This window comes from Anoplophora glabripennis, unplaced genomic scaffold, assembly GCF_000390285.2.
Source record: "Anoplophora glabripennis isolate ALB-LARVAE unplaced genomic scaffold, Agla_2.0 scaffold1143, whole genome shotgun sequence".
Lineage (NCBI taxonomy): Eukaryota > Metazoa > Arthropoda > Insecta > Coleoptera > Cerambycidae > Anoplophora > Anoplophora glabripennis.
In genome coordinates this window covers 25,150-47,522 of record NW_019417369.1, presented here as the reverse complement: position 1 = coordinate 47,522, position 22,373 = coordinate 25,150, and the positions used below count along the sequence as shown (strand labels likewise).

The following is a 22,373-nucleotide window of genomic DNA, read 5'->3' as shown; positions in this document are numbered from 1 at the left end:
AAAACTTTCTGTGTTCCCGCTTGGTCTTTTATTTACACCAGGAAAAGTGGATGGAAAATCGAATATCGCCCACTTAAAAACAATGTCATATTTTTTAATTGAAAAAATCGCAGCTATTTGTCACTGGTCAGTTGCCGGAGCAGTGAATTTCATTAAAATACACGTAAGAAGTCTAACCTAACGTAACCTAACCCAATAGTCTAATAAATCAATTAATAAAGTATGCGAGTAGAACTTTCCTTTGCCAGAGGGTCTTATTTTTTATTATTGAACAATGTTCAAGTGATCGGGAGTGAAAAAAAAAATACCTTCAGACGTAGTGGAGCAACATCGTCGTTTCTTTTCGGATTTTTTTGTTTGTTACCCTCATCCCCCATCGAAAAACCCGGCGATAGACCCTTTCACATCAGATAATTCGCAACTAAAGTCACCCCCATCTCGATCCCGATGCCCACTCCCATCATCCCGCCCCCTCCCTCGCCGGAATCGCACAGAATCGGGCGAGGCTAGTCGGCGGGCGGGTGTCAGTGCAATCCGGACTTCTGTCGCGCTCCAGTGTGGCTCCACAGCGTCGAGGCGTCGGTACGGCGTCGCGATGCCCCCCTCCTCCTGCGAGACGCTGCGTGCATGGCTACTGTCCGCGCTCGTTGTGCACGGGGTCGTGGCGGGCAACCCCGACGCGAAGAGGCTCTACGACGACCTCCTCTCCAACTACAACAAGCTGGTTCGGCCGGTGGTCAACACCTCCGACGTGCTCAGGGTCTGCATCAAGCTGAAGCTCAGCCAACTCATCGACGTGGTAAGAGAAAGGCCCCCGAGCCTCTCGTGGGGTTTCCTGGCGTCCCAGGCGTCGGTATTCTTGTGTTAAATACGTTGTGGGACGAGTTTTCCTATTTACTTAAATGAGTTTCAATGTAGCCTCGGAAGATTTAGTTATTGTTTTATAGTGAAGCCACACGTACTTAGTGCTGTGCTACACTCACAAAAATATTGTGTTTTTTTTTTCACCTTCAAGTGAATCGCAATTAAACCTATATCTGTTTCATCATACAACTCATTGTAGAAGAAAGTGACAGGCGTAGATTAGAGTATAGAGTAAATTTCTTCGACATTTGAAGAAACCGGTCTTAAGAGTGCAATGTTACACTTTTTCAGTCAAAATTTAATCTTACAAATAGATATATGTATATTTACGGCACTTAAGGTGTAACTTTATTAAGAAACAGTGAAATTACAGGGTATTTTTAAGAAAAATGTATGCATTATTATGTAACACTACTACAAATAGCAAAATATGACGTAATTAAATGGTAGATGGTAATATAAACAAGGTTATACCAATAAATATGTGTCAAATCCGATTTAAATGCAGTTCCCAGTTGCTAACCCTTTAAATTTACTTAGAAATAGTGTATACGTTGTGTAGACAGCGCTCGTCATCAGCGACTTGTGACGTTAAAACATCTGAGAAACAGATTTGCTTGTTGCACTTTCTAATAACGTTCAATAACTGTTTTGTCATCAAATATACGCATTTATCCCTATTTTGTGCTGACGATGACGAGTCGAAGCTATTCTTCTTTAGGTTTAGGAATACTTTTTAAAAGACGAACCGGTCTAGTCTATCTCGAAAAATCCAAACGAATACTTGTGTTTACGTTCAGGGTTTCACGATTTTACAAAACAGGAGCCGACATCTGGCTTTTAGCGTATCCAGGACGTGAAAACGCCCGTCAATGCCGTTTAGGACGTCCAACCAAGGCAGGGGCCGTAGAAAACACTCGCACTTTTACCCAGCTTTCAATCTTTCTCGTCCATCAAGTCTAATAAGGACCTGGCGTCGTGACGGGTGGCGTCCCACGAAACTAGGGGTTCGGTAAGAGCTACGCTTTGAGTATCAGCGCCTACGGACGTCGCAGACAGGCGAGAAAATTGCGAAATATTCAACGTCTTCAACTTGGCCCGACAGAGACAAGAAATGTAAAAATATAGGTTAGAAAGACTTTGAAAACTTGCGTGAAAGCATTTGATACATTCATATTGAGTGGGAATCGAATAATGACCACTTTCTAACCCTAAAAAAATCAGGATCGAATCTTTGTGAGTATAGGCTTGCTTGAGCGGTTTCTGCTGCGTAAAATGGTGAAAATATATAAAAAAAACCTGTTTTGATGCATTAGAATTTCAATCTAACCTCAAAAAATTGCGTGAACCCATTCGAAACAGGGGTACAAAGTATGAGATTCCCTGCTCTCGGTTACTTGGGTAAGAGAGTTTGAAGCTTCGGTTTATAGAGTCTAAAGCTCTAACCTAACCTAGTAACAATCTTTTTAAATGTATATACATAAAAAAATACAGCTTCAGCTTACAAATAAGCTCATTTTACTTTTCACAGTTGTAAAATTACCACGTAATTGTGTTCTATAATTGGCTAAATACAATTGCAAAACATCTTTGCCGATGAATGAAGTTTTCTCTTACACTTTACGATCTTTACGAGCCCCCCCTTCCAGCGGATCACCGACAAACATTTTTCCAATTACAACCCTCCCCGCCTCCGTGTACTAATTCGGTTTTCCTGTTTTCTGCCAATTAGACTGACAAATTCCCCTCCTAATTATATTTAGATCCCAATTCATACCTTTTAGCAAGCTCCCGTCTCAACTGGAATCTAATTTGACGTCAAAACGGTGAAATATTTCTGTACCCTCTTCCCTTGACGCTCGTCTCGTAAAAAAACGTTCCGTTTCAGGAGCCCGAAGCCTTATCCTTGTCTAATCTAGGCGGGCATCGGCCAGAAAGGTGAAACGTTCATTTGTTTTGGGCAAATGAGTGTCGCGCAAAAAAACGCCGAGGAAGAAATGGAAGGTCTGTGCTTTGTCTCCGTCGCCTCTTTGCATATATTAGTTTGTTTTTAGAAGTGGACTTACTAGATCAAAGAAAATTCACAGTGTAGTCGTAGGAGACTAAGATTTGTCTATTTGTTTTCTGCGTGGGCGAAATTTCGATCTCCTTCCGCCGACTTGACGATTCGTGGGAGGAAAAGCGGAAGCGATACAGAGAGCGCCGTCTCGCTTGTCCAGATTTTAACAATGCCCCGATTGTGACGTCCGATAAACCTGAGAATCAGCACGCGTATTCATTGTGCGAAGACATCTATTGAGAGGCTGGGAAAGTTCTCGTGTTGCTTCAAGTTTACATCCAATCGCGAATGTATGGATTTCAACAGAGAGTACGGGATTGTCGTTTTGATTAGTTTTACTACACTTTTGAACGTCAATTTCGAAATACTGATAATGTAGACTCCCAATCCTTACGAAAAGTATCAATATATTTGTTTAAAAGAACTGGAAAATATTTAGAAAAGTATCTTACATTGTGAGGGGAAATTTTCCAGCAAAATATAGGTACGATTTTACTGATTAATTGTTTTAATCAAATTTCATTACTAATAAGTCTTTATATGGATATGGCAATGTCGACGGTAAAAGTTTTTTTTAAAAAAAGTTCCGTTCAAGCCATTGTTTTGCACCCTCGTAAATCTGAACTGCATTTGAATTTGGGTCGAAGTTACAAATCACCCTTCTTGTGAGTCGGATATCCCTAACGTAGAACAGCGTCGGGGGATGAAGAAATAGTTGTAGGGGTTCGCCAATGTTTATTCTTTGTAGTCGTAATTTACAATAAATAATCTCATCGTCCTGTTTCGTGTGGTCTAGAAAACAGAGACATAAAATTGTGAATTTCTCTCCGTTAAAATTAACAGCAAGATTTGGACTTAGCAAGGGTTGAAATTACGGCATCGTTAACCAGGTCGTAATCCTTGAATATGGGCTACTTTAGACATAAAATCACATTATGGCTTCAACACAGATCATTCGCTACAGTTAATTTACCACTTACCGCATGAGGGGCGGTATCTATTTATCGAAACTAGAAGCAAAAACACAGAAAACATGTACAGGATTCGTAAGCTGTAGAATAAAGCGGTATTTTTGATAAAAATTCAATAATACAACAAGAAATCGCACAACAAAATTTTAATATGTAAAAAATGCGTTTTACCACATTCATTCAACTGTTTTTATCACTATGCCGTTTATTGTGTTGCTGGGATTATTTCTGTACAAAGAAGACGTATGCAAAATCAAAATTCTCGGTTATATTCGGCCAGAATTAATTTTTTTCGGAGGCCCGCTGCGCCCATTTGCGCGGGGAAGCGTATCGCCTCCCTCGAACGGTAAAATAAGTGGCCGAGGAAAAAAGTTTACAGTTTGTGCATATTGGAAGCTTTCCAAATGTATTTGGGAGATAAGACGGGTGAAAAATGATGCCCGTAAACTTCGGGCGGAATTCAAGAATATGCTTACCAGGCGAATGTGCAGGAGTGCTCTCTCCAGATGGGGTATCGACGTCGCATGACAATCTTAAAAATGTTTGAACTAATAACCGTATTTGTACAGGGTTAATAGTCCAATTAAATGGGCTTTTAAATTACAATTTTGGTAAACTTACCTGAATTTTTTATATAAGTTCGTTTGAGGTATATAATAACAATAAGTGACAGTAATTTTTCTTCAATCCCCGGCCAGGGGTGAAAAAAGATAAAATAAAGGGATTTTTCAAGGTAACTTAAAAGGGATAAGAGCTAGAAAAAAAAGTTTCTTATAAAAGTTGTAGAGCATAAAATTCTACATAAAAATGGTCTATTGAGTTTTTCTTGTACTTTTAAAATTAACAGAGTTAGGGAGATTATAAGTTAAGGGATGATTTCAGAAATTTAAAAAATCATAACAGAAAAATGAATTTTATAATTTTTTTTCAAACTACTCTAAAAAATGTAAACTATCTTTTCAGAGAAATAGCTATATTTTTTAATTTTTAATAAAAAAGTTGTAACAATTTCACAAAGCGAAGTGATTCTTTATCTTTGTTGTGAAACAAAATTTTGAAAGCAATTTTTCATTATTTTAAATAATCAATCGAATGGCATAGAAAAAATTGTTTTAGTGTTAAATCATAAAAATTAACGATTAAAAAATTAAAATTGTTATCTTTTTTATTAAAAATTAAAAAATGTATCTATTCCTCTGAAAAGAAAGTACATTTTTTCATAATTTTTAATTTCTGAAATCATCCCTAAACTCCTAGCGATCCTAACTCTGTCAATTTTAATAGTACAAGAAAAAGTCAGTGGACCATTTTTATGTAGAGTTTTATGCTCTACAACTTTTATACGAAACTTTTTTTTCTAGCTCTTACCCCTTTTGAGTTATCTTGAAAAACCCCTTTATTTTATCTCTTTCGAATGGCAGAAAAAAATTGTTTGTTAAATCAGAAAAATTAACGATTAAAAAATTAAAATTGTTATAACTTTTTTATTAAAAATTAAAAAAATATATCTAGGCCTCTGAAAAGAAAGTTTACATTTTTTCATAAATTTTTCTGCATGTAATGATTTTTTTTTAAATTTCTGAAATCATCCCTTAACTCCTAGCCATCCTAACTCTGTTAATTTTAATAGTATAAGAAAAAGTCAGTAGACCATTTTTATGTAGAATTTTATGCTCTACAACTTTTATAAGAAACTTTTTTTCTAGGTCTTACCCCTTTTAATTTATCTTGAAAAACCTCTTTATTTTATCTCTTTTCATTCCTGGCCGAGGATTGAAAAAAAAATACTGTCACTTATTGTTATTATAAACCTCAAACTAACTTATATCAAAAACTCAGGCAGGTTGACCATATTGCAATTTAAAGGACCATTTAATTGGACTATAATGTTAAATGTGTTTTGTTTGTTCTGGTATCATGTAAAGCTATAACCAAAATTTTCTTCGTGTCTTCTATATCTTTAACAGTTAAACTGCACAATTATGCACGCCGATATGCCTCATTTAAACCAAATATTGGTAAAAGTAAGAACTTATCGTCTGGAACCTTTTTTTTGAAAACATAGCAACGTTTTCCATAGTCAAAACTTTTGGTTTCTTTGCTTCGTATGAGTCATTTCGACGTTTTAAAAAGGCAAGTGGCTTTTTATATTGTGATATCTCTATATTTTCCTTTATTTGTATAGTATTTTTCAACGTGGAATATGTAGTCATAAACTGGATGCCTTAAGAGATTTTGCCTAAAATAACGAAAGACATTGTATGAAAAACACTAAAATATGTATAAAAGATTACACTTGTATCAGTTCTTAGTGCGTTTTTTATCATCATCCACTTCCAAAATATTTCATATACCTTCTCGTGTATAACATTTCGTTTAGGGCACTCACCAAGAATAAAATTTCAATATATTTTATTCCTTCGTTGCCATGATTGGCTACAAAGCAGAGGCGTGAAATTTTCTGTGCAACTTTCACCTCTGGCATAATTTTTCCTTGCTCCATAAAATCGTGTTGCATCTCCAATTGGATTTCCAATTTTATCTGCAATTGGATTCCCAATTGGATCTCCAATCGGATCTCCAATTGGTTTCCCAATTGGATTTCCGATCTCCACAATTTTTGGCGTACAATCAATCTTCATTCTGACAGAGCAAACAGCACCTCTTCATGTGTAAAACATTAATTAAACACACATTGCTCTGGTAGGTAATCAAAAACAAACAAGAAGGGCACATCCTCTATTTTCCACATGATTAAGCCCTTTGAGCTTAATTTTATTACGTAAAATGTTTTCCTCCTATTCACAATCGCAAATGTTTGCGCTCTCAATAACCATCTCGAAATTGGCGGATGCGAGTGAGTTTTTACGTATACAGGCTCGGACGGTTTAAGCGTATACATGCGGTATACAAATCACAGTTTTTGTGCAAAGCAAACGTTTTCCGCTTCCTAGACTTGGTATTATTTCAATTTCGTCCTTTATGAATGCAAGAACGTGTCGTTCCGAATAAAAAAGGAGGGTTCAAGGACCATACATTTCGCGATACGCCAAAGAATAAGTTTGCGCCACTTGTGTTGTTCCTAACGCAGACTCACCGTTAGATAAGGGCGAAAGATGTGAACGACGCAACATCTGGATGGAATTGCCACTTGTCTGTATTTTTTTTAAGTTCTTATTGTGGAACAGGGCTCTTGGTCCGGGGTCAATTGTTATGAAGCAGTGAAAGTGTAAGACTGAAATAAAAATTTATTACATATATTAAGACTGTACAATTTTGTTTTAGTAAGGTACTGTTATGGCTGTCTCTGACACCGACTTTACTGAAATTTTACGTCCAATCGAATTATCGATACTCTTAAATTTGTCTTCGTTGCGATTTTGCGGTGTATCCCATACAAAATAACATTCCGTATTTACATTTATATTGAATTTTATATTCGAGGCCAGAGAAACGACTCCTACTCGGTAAATCAATTCAGGACATAAACAGTACGTTGAAATTTAATTATAAACCTGCCCCTGTCACAAATTGTGGAATATTAACATCGCATTTATATTAAAAATAGATTAATGCTGTAATATTTAATCTACTGCTATTATTTCATAAACGGAATTCATGGAATGGCTACAGCCAGTTTAATTACGCGAGAAAAGCGACAATATGATACATGTGAGAGCCAGCCAAGAACTTGGGCTAGCATCTAACGAGTGGTATGACGTCACAAGATAGCTTCCGTGCGTTTTCCCGTGCTCCGTTTTCATTTATTATTTCGAGGGAGAAATTGTTGGAAAAAAATGCATATTAACTAACTGCGATGTGTACTTTCTGAATATGAATTTAAAAAAATATGCTAAACGATCCCATTCGCTTAGATTTTAGTAAAACAAGGTACGACGGAGATAGCGTGTGTGCCGTAATCACCGCTAAATAATTCAGATACGCCGTAGTACGCTGACGGGGTCCTGGGGTAAGCCTCCGCAGGACCAACAAGGCGCTAAGACTCGTCCGTCTGGAACCGCTAGGAGAGATGGGTCGGAAACTTTGCTTTTATTAAATTTTAAAACGAGATAAGAAACTTTACGCCATCAGAGATCATTTAAAACCGTATTTCGGTACTGGAAACTTTCCTTTCATTGAATTGTATTTCCGATAGCGATGAAATGGGATTGTTAAACACTGTTAAGTGCCATTCCGCTGAGAATTTCCGGCAAAAGTTTTAACGCGGGTTTATGTGCGACGAAGCGGTAAGTCACAGATCAAATCACAACTAGAAAGTTATATTTCTTCATAAACGTTCAGGATGTTCCAAGAAACACGTAGATATTTGAAGAGAGGGTTGTTCACGTACGATATTCAAACGTTTCGGGAATATTGAAAGGAAACTACGCGTCGTTTTGGAACATCCCGTATATGTACCTGGGCGAATTTGGCATTCAGACAACGGCCGAAGAGGGGACGCCAGATCTCTATGGAACGATGCCATCACATCCGAGCCACACGCGTAGAGAGATAAACTTATTTGTCTTGCGTAAACCCTTCCCCCTACGTTCGTTATCCCGTGCCAAGGATAAACTATAAAATTCGAATCGAATTTGCATAGACGTGAGCTGATTTATTGTCACTGCGAGGCTCAGCTGGTCTGGGACGGTCCTCCAGGTCCTGCCGGGGATTGACGTCGTCAATAAGATGTGATGTAACAAACACTAACTGAGAAGCCGTCGCCCGCATGGAATTTTGAGGTGTTCTACCTTCCTTCTGTTTTATCTGAACTCTTAATATCTTTTATAAGGAATTAACCCAAAGTATGGAAGAAGGCTTTCAATGTATAAGAAGTCTATAGAAAATTCATACTCATAGATTTCTGTATAAAAATGTTTTTAATGGGTCTTGTGGTGATTTGGTATCTAAACAAGTCTTGCCCAAAAGCTTGTAGAAGATTTCCGAAGTAATTAGTACCTGAGGAAGTCTCAAACCCGTAGATTTCTACGGAAGTATATCCAAAAGTGTGGTAAGAGTCTTCTGTGATGAATTTGTATCCGAGAACAGATACTAATCTCGAGAATAGACCACGCGACGCAAAACAACCAGAACCACCGCCATCCTGAAACTCCCTCGTAATTAAAACATATGTCCTACCGCGTCTAAGCTCGCGCAACTAATTTTAAGTTGACCTAGTTGTTGGAAAAGCTCGCGTCGGTTTCACAAAAGAAAGCCGACGCGCGTCTCGCTTTAAAAATGAATAAAGTTCCCCTCTCGCCGGCCGAAGAAATACTTGCACGGGAAGTTTTTAATAACACTGACGGACTAGTCTAATATTAATGGATAGCGGTCCAGGAATCTGAGGTAAGTGGAAGGAAGTTTTTTCTTGGGCCATCGATCGCCGTCAGGTTGAAAGTGTTTGCCGGGAGTTCGGAAAACTGCAGCTAGTTGGACTATTGGCAGTTATAAATATGTTTTAGAAAACTGAGAAGCACTATCGACGGACAATAACGCAATAAAAGGAAATATAAACGGTTTTTTTAACTATTTTTTAAGTACTATGTTCAATTTTAATGTCAAGACAACGCATATTTTTTAATCTTTGCCTTTCATTTCCGAAACAAGTCGTCTAAAAATATCGCGAACCGCCGCCCGACGTTGATAGGGATACCGTAGAGGGGCTCCTCAATTATTTCAGGCTCATGGGAAAGCGTACATTTTAAAATCATTCGCAAATGGGTCGCAATTTCAGCTGGCCCAGAATGATGGATTATTAATAAATTCAAATCGCAGAACCACCCTTTACATTTACCCCTGCAATTTGCCGTAATAAAACTAATTATTTACTAATGGCGTAGCGGAATTTTGACGCTTTCAAATGAACGTCTGACGGCGGCGGTGTCGCTCGAAAAATGAACCCGACAGGACGAGCCATCAATCTCTGACGTTCGATGTTGAGTTTATTTCTTACTATCAGCGGCACAGCGATTTATAGGCATGAATTACCGATTTTAAGCAAAAAATTGGTAGTAACATTACTATTGAAACGGTTTTTAACATATTTGTTCCTCGACTCAAACGAGGTCAAAATTTGGAAAACATTCTATTAGTTGAAGGCCCAGTAAGTACCTGTTTTGAGTGTTTTGCTTAATAGATGGCGCTTAGTTGTCGATTCAACAAATCTGTCCCAAAAAAATAAAGCTGTATCTAAAACTGTTTGTATTCTGTGCCAAGGCTTCAACAGATTGTGTAAATTTATCTGATTTTCTTTAATAAATTATTCTGACGACGCACACAGAACGGCAAGTTAATCCCTAGCCCCATAACGCCCCCCCAAAAGGGCGTCTCTGTCAAAATAATTTAAGGTCGTCCTTCCAGCTCTCGGCTTAGGGAACTTTTCCGGGTGTAATCATTATTAATTTAAGTGAAAGAGAGTGAAAGGTACCCCTGGATCTTGGCGTTAGGTGGATTAAGAGAAAAAATAGGTTACTTTCCCTTCTTACGAAGCGCATAAATTATATTTCTTAAATATTCTAATGACAACGCAGAACACTTGCTTGACTGGAAAATAGAGGATAATTTTTGGGACGAAGCGATCGTGAGCAGATCCATATCCTCCCTCTAACCTCAATAAACATTTCCTAATCGCAATTCAACTGGCCGGACGCGAAATTATTCATTTCACTCTGTCAGCAGCATATGTGCGGTGTACCCGAATTGCTCGCGTCTGCGACACGTGGAGACTCGGCAAATCCACCCTACCACCGGGAGATATCTGATTCCTTTCGCACTGGAATCGGTGATTCTTATGAACAGCTATTTTCGGACGGTACATTGTACGTTGTGCGGATATTTCGAACTATGAAACAAGCTGCCAAATTTAATTGAAAATGCCAGCTGTAGCGTAGATTACAAATTTATCAGCTTATTACAATCGCATTGTCATTTTAATGTTCCTCGTTCCACGTGACGAACGTAATGGTTCGTTCCGTATGTACAAATTAATTAGAGCTACTGGACTGTGACGTAGTTGGTTAAATTCGCTCGCACTAGGACTATATTGCTAGCAGGTGTGAATGGAAAAGTTTTGTTTCACAATGTTTACATTTTTTTCTCAGTTATGGGCAAAAAAGAGCTGCACCGTCCATCTTCGCCATTAAAACTATGTTAAAATGAACAACTTTCAACAACTATATTTCAAAATCTAGATTCAAAAAAAATTTCAAAAAAATATGACGCACAGAGGGAGCACTGTACATCTGTGCATTTGAGTAAACCCGATATGCTTCTTTAAGACAAGGGTTTAAGGCGATTGCATTTATGAAAGTGTAAAACAATTTGGTATACGCAGTATTATACTGTGATATGATGTTATTGCAGCCAAAAATATTCTAAAAAATATACTAAAATTATTGAAATATTAATTTTAAAATGAAAAAAGAAATTACAAATATAAATATTTCGTTGTTTATATGCTGCTGTATCTTTTACTTCTTATATTGAATATTGTACTTTATAAATAAAAAAAAATAAAAATTTCCCATTTTATTTTATTATTCCAAATTGAATTACACAAATAATCACAAGTTACCTAAATGTCATCCATTTCTAATGCGGCTCTAGTTTTGCCCATAACTGAGAAAAAAATGTAGAAATTGTGAAACAAAATAGATAGTACACAGTAATATCTTATTTTTTATGTAAAACTAATGTAAGTTTTGAACATAGTACAGCTGTATTAATTAGAAACAGAAACCAATAATTGCATTTCTGTCTGACTTGAGGATTAATGTGGCAACGTCGCAATCAGCTGACAGCAAGGAGGGAATACATTTGAAAGACTTGATAAAAACGAAATTGATTTCAAACATATACATTTTTCATAAATCCCATGTACATTGTTATCAACAATAAATTATCCACAACAGATGATTTTTTGTAATGTTTTTAAAAAACTAGATTAATTAAAAAAGACTAGGAAGCTGTGATATATTTATTGGAATAAAAAATACAGTTGATAAATCCTTTTAATATATTCAATGGTTTATAAAAATATCGTAATCATTACCCAGCAATATTTAGGGTTACATAAAGTTTTCTTTACTTGATTAATATAATTCGCAATACTTGAGATAAAAGCATTTGTACGGAATAACAAAGGAACATAAATATTTCTCAGCAAACTTTATATCTAAAAAATTAGTTACAGTTGCAAAACTTTTGTAACATTACTAAAATAGAGCTTAAAAACACGAACAGGGAGTAATAATGTAATTTCTATCACAGAACCTTCAAAATTGCATCCAACATTTTCTTTGACTTGGACGAGAGATGGGCGCGAGTGTTATTTCATTTCTTTAGAATTAAATTAATATAATTCTCGTTGTTTTACCAGTTCACATGATTTACGGATTTTAAATAAAGGATACAAATCTTCGCGAGGATAATACGATATATTTGCTATATATAATAATTATATTGTACGTAGTTTACATTTTTGAACGAGTACGCATCTTTACCCGAATTTGACGCGCAATATCTCCGATGTCCGAGGTCTGTAGGTTCGCAGTGTGTACAACTGCTAGTCAATTATTAGCGCTGTTGCCACATCTGTATATTCTTTATGCGTTCATTAAATATAATTTAAAACTACTTAAATATTATATTTTTACGTTGTTAATTAGTCAATATGTACGCTATGTGCATATGAGTAGCTTTCTTTGCTATATAGATAATGTTTATCGCGAATAATTTCAATAGAATTTAATTTTTTAAAATTGGCAGCAGGTTTTAGTCCCATAAGAAAAGCATATGACCCCCGTTGCGCTCCTCACTTCCCTCGGACCCCGATATACCTCCTTTTCGAGGTTATGATACAAATATCAGCTTCACACGAACAAATCCGCGAAAAAATGGCACGCGCCTCGAATCATCAGTCTCGCGAGGGGCAAGACAACCAAATTTAGTGCGTAAAGCGTTACATAACTTATGAATTCAACGCGTCCTCAGCGCACCCCGTACGTAATGAGATGGGGCGGATAACGGATGAGGTTATTTCCATTTTCGCCGCGTCTACGAGTATGTGGGGATCCCCCCACATACACCGGGTTGGGTTGGAGCACTTCCGAACAACACGGCTCTCCAATCTCGTAATAATATCGGGTCGACAATGGGGAAGACGACGTATCCGCGGCATTTTTAAAGGGCCCTACAGTTGCGGTCGGGAACTCCGTAACGAGGTTATGTCTCGAGATGGGGCGTCTTGTTACGGCGAATATTGAAGGGTCTGTTTGTGCTGGGATGGAACAGATTGCAATTATTGTTTTTTTTAAACGCATTTCAATATTGTGTGGAGTTATTTCTTTGTGGCGTGGCTTTCGCTATTTTCTTTATTTTTTTTTTGGGTGTTTTGCCACCATGTGACCGTTTCCCCGTCATCGTCATCGCAAATTTTAGATTTTTCAAATTCTCGTGTTTTAATGCAATTTTTGTGTCTATTTTAATATTCAGAGACGTCTCCCTAACATAGTGCTTATTGCATTCACAAGATATGCTATAAAGGCAATTTTTTGAATTTTGAAAAACATTATTGAAGCGTGTTTGGTGGACCTGCGGCAACTATTCTTCTATTTCCTAACTATACATCAACACAAAAATAAAAGTCAATTAATAGTCAGCGAGCATAAATATGAAACAAGAAACAAAGGTAAAATGTTTGTAACTCAAAGAAAAAATAAAAGCATAGGACAAAAAAGTCATACTTACCTTGGTCCGAGGTTATATGCTTTATTGCCAGATAAAATACAGTCCATGAGATTTACAGTTACTTTCAAAAAAACGCTAAAAAACTTTATTTTCTCTGTTGCTAGAAAGGATATCCATGATGCTGTGGAACTAAAATCAATTAATTTTTCAGTATTTGCTTAATATGTTCGTGTTTTTATGTATATTACATGTTATGGTGTAAATTGTAAATTGTATCTTATAATACTATTAATTAATGTGTAGACTGTATATAATCTTGTTGTTATTATGTTAAAATTAATCCTATTTGTTCGTTAGGTTTTATGTCTCCTTTTCTCTTTTTTTTTACCTTCCCCACGCACAGGCTATGCCTATAGTGGGTGTACTACGTTTATTCTAATCTTATTCTCATTATTCGGGTGCGTCATTGATAATAAACTTCGTAAAGTATTAATTGTCTGAAAAACTGTTCTATTGTTGAATTTGTTACCCATTTTCCTTAATTTTTCCTTCAATATTCCTAGACTGTTTCGACAAAATTCTCAGGGTATTGATTATTATTTATTAGTACCTACATTCTTTATGAATTTTAGCTCATTATTAAAAATTTCATCTTTTGAGGAAATCAATTTGACTGTATCATACAAATATTTAACTACACTTTTCTTTATACTATTAACATGATGATTTGAATTAAAATTTAGATCTGTTGGTGTGAGTTGGTTTTTTTATAAACAGTTGTTTCTAAATAATTGACATTCTTTTTAATTAAAATACATATTTAGAAAGGGTAATGAATTATTNATTAATTAATGTGTAGACTGTATATAATCTTGTTGTTATTATGTTAAAATTAATCCTATTTGTTCGTTAGGTTTTATGTCTCCTTTTCTCTTTTTTTTTACCTTCCCCACGCACAGGCTATGCCTATAGTAGGTGTACTACGTTTATTCTAATCTTATTCTCATTATTCGGGTGCGTCATTGATAATAAACTTCGTAAAGTATTAATTGTCTGAAAAACTGTTCTATTGTTGAATTTGTTACCCATTTTCCTTAATTTTTCCTTCAATATTCCTAGACTGTTTCGACAAAATTCTCAGGGTATTGATTATTATTTATTAGTACCTACATTCTTTATGAATTTTAGCTCATTATTAAAAATTTCATCTTTTGAGGAAATCAATTTGACTGTATCATACAAATATTTAACTACACTTTTCTTTATACTATTAACATGATGATTTGAATTAAAATTTAGATCTGTTGGTGTGAGTTGGTTTTTTTATAAACAGTTGTTTCTAAATAATTGACATTCTTTTTAATTAAAATACATATTTAGAAAGGGTAATGAATTATTTCTCTATATGTATTTCCAAAGTAAAAATAGTTAATTCCTTATTATTAATATCATCTAGAAACATATTTAATTCCTCAATGGTAAAAAAGGCCAAATTCCAAAAATATCGTCTACATATCTCCACCAAACAGAGGGGTTTTATGTATTTATATAAACATTGTCCAAAATCTAAGGCATTTTCCTAAAATTTAGATGCTCCAGTGGCTGAGATACAGGTATGGGTGGCATATTTTTCTAAATAAAATAGTATGCCACTGCTTTACGGTAACAACTTTGATATTTTCGGATTCGTCTTTCAATTTTCTACAAATTACTACTCTTTTACGTTTTTCGAAAAAAAGCCTGATTTTAGAGTAAAACTTAAAAAACGAACACTTCGATATTCGAATATGATGCTTTCTAAAATTACATAGTGGGCTGCGATAGCAACTTTGACATTCTGAGCAGTTAGAAGAAAGAATAAATAATGCTTTTCATCAGATTCAAGCAACAATTTTCGAACAAATTACATTTTCGTTACTAAAAAGATATCGGGTCTGAGTTCGTGGAAATGGAGGTATTTTTGAGCGAACAGTGTGGTGGTTTACTATAATGCGGATTTAACATTTTTCTCTCATTATCTGAAAATTCTTGTTTATATTTATTTGATGTCCTATAAATTATAATTTTTGCTCGCCGCAACAAAATTGCATAGTTTCGCAGAGACATCTCTGGTTGCAGCTATTAGTTTGTGCAAAGTTCATATATGAACTTTGGTTTGTGTATGGGATTTTATCTAAATGGCGGTGGAAAGAAAAGAGAAATGGACGGAATTCAATTAAAATGGTCCCGGTCGGTGGTGCAGCGGCTCTCGCGGATTACAGTGAAACCAATTTCGGGGCAAGCACACAGAACTGTGAGGATTATTGCTGTAGTCTGCTTAGTCTGTTCATTTGCTGATAACACGTCAACGGTTGGGTTTTAATTGTGTCGTAAGGACGCGCTGATAGTTTACCCGGGGATTAATATGTTTTGGTTTCTGGAGCGAGGTGATTTCTTTATATTTAACGTTATTTGCGGAATAATTGCCACCTTCTTGCAGAGGAAATGAAGCATGGAGTTAAATTTGAACACGTTACTTTCTTAATAAGTATAAAACTTTTTGTATAAAGTTATGCAATAAAAAAATTCAAAGGAGGCGACAATGAAACTTCAACAGCCAGAGAGGTAAAATATTCGTTCTCTTCTCGCTTATTTCAGTAGCATCGTCTCTGAAATGCACACGTCTAGGAAGAATTCCAATTAAAATATTTCACAGAAAACCCTCCATAACACGAGCACCAGCTACGTATTCGCTTCAAGCCGCATTTAAAAAAAAAGATAACTCTGCGGTTTCCAGAAAGTCGTTAGATTAAACGAAGTCGGCGTTTCTCGAGAGCGGTCTATTTTTTTTCACATAATAATGATATATCAGGACAATGCGTCTATATTCCAGGAAATTGAGTCTGATGGGGAACAACGCCTACAGCTGGGGCTAGTTCTTATCGCCGTTTCAGCAAAAAAAAACATGGGGGAGGGATGACTGCGAGCAGAAAGCGGGCAGAAATAGAAAAAATGCCTTCACTTTTACCAAACGCGAAGACTAGGTGAAAATAAATTGAAATTCTTTGCAATTTTTACATATATCTAAACGCTAATAAACAAACCGGGCCACCCTATTAAAAAAGTTTCAACAATCACATTAGGTACTGCTAATAGTGTGTTGTACGTCCCTGAGGGGTTCTATACAATTTCTCTCGGCTTTGTCCGACTCTTACCTCCTTGCCAAACTGGATTTCTTGGGAGTTGGCGTCTAACTTGACAACCGCTTATGTGATCGATTAAATTCAAAGAGGTAAACAGCGACTGGGATCAACAGAAGTGCTTTAGGGGTGTCCCTCAGGGAGTTATTCGGGGCCTCTTCGCAGACATAAAGGTCTGTAGTTAACAGTGGAGGTGTATTTACAGTCGCGGATAAAAGTAATTGTTTATTGGTCTACTTTCTATTGTCTTCGACGAGATTAAAATGAAATTTAGATATTATCTCAGGACACATCCTACGCAACCGCGTCATCCTTCGCTAAGATCCGGAATAATAAAAGTGTCCACCGATTTTTTTAAGGGCGATTTATCGGGGATAACAAATGTGCCGGATATCACACACAAAAGTGGCGAAATCGATACGCTGCCAGCCGATTCATCATCCCTTGTCAGATGTGAAAGGATTGTTAATGAACCATCGTCGATGGAGGATCTGGAATAAATTGAGTTATTAAGTATCGAAACTAGGTGCAATTAGGATTAGGGTACATTTTCGGGGCCCTTGGATGATATGGGAGCGGCGTTCTAGAGATAGACAAGACGGTTTATCGCTTTATCTTTCACCCAAAGCGGATATAGCTTAATCCAGTTAATGGTTCCTCAATTGAGGCAAATCTGAAAGAGGCCATTGAAAAAAATAGGGTTGGCATTCATTTTTATACATAGTACAGAAGTACAGAAAGGTCAGATTCGGTCTGTAGGGCTATGACAAGCTTATTGATATATCTGACTGAAAAAGAGCCTATTGTAACTAAAACTAATGGAATTAAGAAAATTATAGCAAAACCTACGATGCAGAAATACAATTTTATTAATGGGTAAACAATTTAATGACAAAACTTGGTAGGATGTTTACTGTTTTGTAAACTCCTTACTAATGGATTAGGTTTAGTTTAGAACATTTGTCCCATAGAAAGCTTGCAGTAAAAAAGTTCTATGTTCTGTGCTCTGATTTAAACAGCTTGTTTTGGCATAGATACCAGTTATTCCATTAAAAATATAATACAAATCTGTAGACATTTATAACTCTTTTGCTGATATTGATTCTATTTTATTGTGGGGGGTACAGGAAGTAAACAATTGCTAGCAACCAGGGAGTATAGGGGACGCGTTTAGGAAAGTTAAAACAGATACCTACTATTAAAAAGCGGTAAAATTTTAAACAAAATATAGTATGTTCTTGCTCTTTGTTCTTATTCAACCATTCATCAGCCCAATCGGTGCTAGACATCTTAAATTTGTCTAAAACAATATAAAACAACAAGAAAATTTTGCTGCGAATGATACGCACGAATGAAAACTATTATATGATGCGAAGGTCGAGTTTGTATGAAAGTTTGTCTTTCAGGGATTGCCGTTTAATCGGTATCGACCAATAGTTCCGCCCACCACGTGCTTGATCATTGTTTACGCGAGTGTATTGTGCAAATTCACTTTACACCTGATCGGATCAGATCAAAGATAAATATTTTAAGTTCGTCAAGCGTGGAAACAACTTTGGGAATGTCGATTTATTCGCTTTTTGTTAACTAATCTCATAAATGAAGTCTAGGGCGCGATCCTGACGCCGCACCTTTCATTATCCCGATGACAAATTATGGGGATAAGGGGGGCGGGGGGTTAATCCTGGGAAAATAACGTCTGGCGAGATGGATGGGCAGAGCGACCACTTGTCACTTTTTCGCCAGGGTGACAAATGTAGCCGCCGCCGCAAGGTGGCGGCCGTAAGGAGCCAGGCGTCCTAATAAAAATATAATAGTCCTGTCAGGACAATGGATAATAATGCGGGGAACGTTAAATTGCTAGCACAGAAAGTTTCTCGCGTGCAGCCGTCAGTTTTAATCGGCTTCGGGTGGTGCCAGTTCTATTAGCGAAACGCGTCTCAAGTGAAAAGTCGAACTTTAATTAAAATGAGTCTTTTTTTGTGGTGAAATCTAGTTTTTGTGAGATACCTACAAAAATATTAGAAAACTTCTCAATTAATTACTTTATTTCTAGGTATTTTTAAGTAATGATTTTTTTTAAATGTGTTTTTTTATTGTTGTATTGGTGGATTCGGATATACACAAAATAATTTTTCTTAATCAATTAAATATTGCTGTAACATGACAGTATCCGATGAACACTAGTTTACTCGTTTTATGATTAAATATACAATTCATTGCATTGTTGTCATTGTTGACACTGTTTTTAATTACCGTTCATAGGATATTTGCACTCTTTTAAATTCATTTACAGCACAATATACTGAATTTCGACAAATTTTAAAATTGCGACGGATGATTCGATCTAATCTCTACCTTTCTGCTTTACCCTTCACTTTATTCCTCTTCAGAACGTAGTGCAGATGTATGAAACCTTACAGAAACGTGTTTTTCTTTGTTTTCCAAAGAACACCTCTGTGACAAATCGCCCGATAGTCAACCGTGAAGCGGTAACCTATTCAGAGTCCAAGTAACTTCACCTCTCGTGATTAAGCGATCGGGATCCGGTGTCGGTTCAGCAAATTTTCGTTGTTTGCCGCCGTCCAAGGTGAGAATCCTATCGATTCCAGCGGGATTAGGGAAGATTCCGTGTACATCCCATTCGTCTAAAACAAAAACAAACCGACGACAGTTCCGTGCTCTGCAAACTAATGACGGACAAACGTTGTTGTGGCGTCGTTGGGCCAGATGAATTTTGTATTTTTTTTTTTTCATATTTCACAATCTACTAATTTATTTGAAATCGAGATAACAGACGGCGAAGGCGAAATACATTTATTAAGAAACGTGCTTTTAACGTAATTATCAACCAGTACAAAAAATCTGTCGAATTTAAGTCAGTTTACGTTTGTCCAAAATGTTATGCTTACATTTGTCCACATTGCTATGCTTACATTAATTCAAAATGCTATCTATGCTTAGATTTGTCCAAATAATGTTACGCTTATAATTGTCCAAAATTATATGCTTACATTTGTCCAAATAATATTATGCTTACATTTGTCCAAAATGCTAGGTACTTACATACATTTGTCCAAAATGCTATGCTTACACTTGCCCAAATAATGCTATGCTTACATTTGTCCAAAATGCTATATATAGGTACTTACATACATTTGTCCAAAATGCTATGCTTACATTTGCTCAAATAATGCTATGATTACATTTGTCCAAATCGCTTATGTAGGTACTTACATACATTTGTCCAAAATGCTATGCTTATATTTTCTCAAAATGCTATGCTTGTATTTGCTATGCTTACATTCTAAACGCTATGCTTACATTTGTCCAAAATGCTATTTTTTGGGACACTGAAAGACATTCGCGAATTACATAAAAAGTATGAATCGTGTAAGATAATTTTTGATCTAGTGTACAATTTTATGTATAAATTTTTAAAAGTGTAGTAATGTTTTCAATTTGTTACAGAACCTGAAGAACCAGATCATGACAACGAACCTGTGGGTGGAGCAAGTAAGTATTTTTATCTTTCTTTTTTTTTTATCGTATTAAATTCTAAACAGGGTTTGGTTAACTACCGGGAACGGGGTGCACATACCGAGGCTTAAATAGGTTATCTCTCAAAGTTTAAACGATGTTTTAACCTTTATATCTAGTAAAATGTTAACGCCCATTATTAAATAGGTGTCTGCCTAGGGTGTCTAGGGATATCGGCATGAATATTCCATTGGCCTTTCCACACTTGCTAGCTGCAAAATCGATTTGTTTTGCGGAGATTTAATTAAAAAATGTGTAATCTTTGTTCGTTTACTTTATTGGTGGCAAAGTACACAAAGTAAGAGACAAAACATTGAAAGAATTAATGTAAAAACGATTAAGCATAATCAAACAAAAAAATATACAAAATAATAAAATAAAAAGCAGTTGTTTACAGTTTATAGACACAATGACAACTACAGGGAGTTAGTATGGAAGAGGAGGCGGAATATGACTATTTTTATGTGGCAGAGGGGGTGGTATATTATTATTTCTTACGAGACGCCGCGTATAAGTAGCTCTCTGACAGTCGCTGGGGGAATAGTCGTAAGGGGGTTTTAATTAAATGTTGTTCAAGCCATTTACTTTTGTTTTGCTACGCGCCCGGACTGCTACGAAGGTGGTGGAGAGAGAATAAGTATTCAGCGGGCGCCGCGCTCATACTTCGTCGGGGAAAGAACGTGGGCGTTTCTCTGCGTTATTATTGTTTCATTTCCAAATTAAATGGGCAAAAAGTCCACCGCGTTCGACGGCTCCACCTGAAGTAATGATTGGGGCTTGTTTGTTTGGGCTTAGCGTTATTCAAATTTTAACAAACCGGAGGAACAAAGCTTCCCCGGGTTGCCAATCGAGGAAAGATTATTGGAAAGCGGTGGCGCGCTCAGAGCGGGAGTACCGTGAAAACTGAATCAGGAATTATTACGCGAAACTTAGGCCGACCCTGTATCGTCCCAGTATGGCGCGGTTTAAACAAGTATTTTTACATCAACAAGCACACTATAGAAGGTTTCTTGTTGCAGAGCTGGTACGACTACAAGCTGCGGTGGGAGCCGAAGGAGTACGGCGGCGTGCACATGCTGCACGTGCCCTCCGACCACATCTGGAGGCCCGACATCGTGCTGTACAACAAGTAAGTCGAGCTCCCTCTTACACTACTCGTCTACTCGGTGTCGTGTCAAGTAGATCTCTGTGTGTCTAGCTTGCCGACTAACGATTATTTTTCAGATAACTAATGTATTGTGTGTACCCCCCACCTCATACCCGTATCATCTCGAGACCGCGGCGATCGCAGAAATAATTCGCACGCCGCAACGGATGCATAAAAAGCCAAAATGTTCCTTTACTCTTTACTCCATTCGTTGGATAGTACCTTTCATCATATTTTTCCTATAATTCCCCCAAGAATACGCCAACAGTACTTTTATTTGTTGCTACAGAGTCAAAATACCGTACGTGCGCTATGTTCGTGATGATAGCTACTTGTAATATACGCAGCGATCATAGCAACCATGTCTAGCACAGCTGCGTGACAGTAATATTGGCTAATATTGGTTTTAAATGTACAACGAACATAGCTATCGAACATAGTTAGCTATCGTAGCAATTTGTGTGAAACAGTGATGGCTATTTTTTACTACCCATCATAGCGATGTAATAGGCATTGTACATGTAGAAATAATAGCGCTCTGTTTGATCGTAATATGTATAGATAACTTGACGAACGAACAAAGCGCTCTGTTTGATAAAACAAGCGGCTGCTTTTAATGGACATACCTACATAGCTCTGAATATTTTTAGTATAAAACAACAATGGATATATTTAATATGCATAGCGAACATAGCTAGCTTTGCGCTTTGTGCGTTCGTATTAGCTACTTTAACATACATAGCTAACGTAACAAACTAAGCTAATAAGGCGCTTTATATGATGTCGGCATGAAACAATGGTGACTATTTTTAATTGCGAACATAGCTAGTGTAGCATAGCGCTCTATGCGGCTAATGCCCATAGCGAACATAGCGAATACAACCTAGAGACCATAGTTACAAATCGAGATGTGGGATCTTAGCCTA

General features: G+C 36.6%; 1 protein-coding gene across 1 annotated transcript; it reads left to right on the top strand.

Moving 5' to 3' along the window:
- Window positions 1–595: 595 nt before the first annotated feature.
- Window positions 596–21,433, top strand: LOC108914212 (acetylcholine receptor subunit alpha-like). Its single transcript, XM_018719969.1, has 3 exons — window positions 596–799; window positions 20,232–20,276; window positions 21,320–21,433. Exons 1-3 carry the CDS (start codon window positions 596–598, stop codon window positions 21,431–21,433), a joined length of 363 nt encoding a protein of 120 aa, XP_018575485.1.
- Window positions 21,434–22,373: the final 940 nt, after the last annotated feature.

What these genes read in the sequence shown, in the direction of transcription:
- LOC108914212 (XM_018719969.1), top strand. Translation starts at nt 596, where the DNA reads ATGCCCCCCTCCTCCTGCGAGACGCTGCGTGCATGGCTACTGTCCGCG. An exon ending in TCAGCCAACTCATCGACGTG is followed by an intron (nt 800 to 20,231) that starts GTAAGAGAAAGG and finishes AATTTGTTACAG; the next exon opens with AACCTGAAGAACCAGATCAT. An exon ending in CGAACCTGTGGGTGGAGCAA is followed by an intron (nt 20,277 to 21,319) that starts GTAAGTATTTTT and finishes TTCTTGTTGCAG; the next exon opens with AGCTGGTACGACTACAAGCT.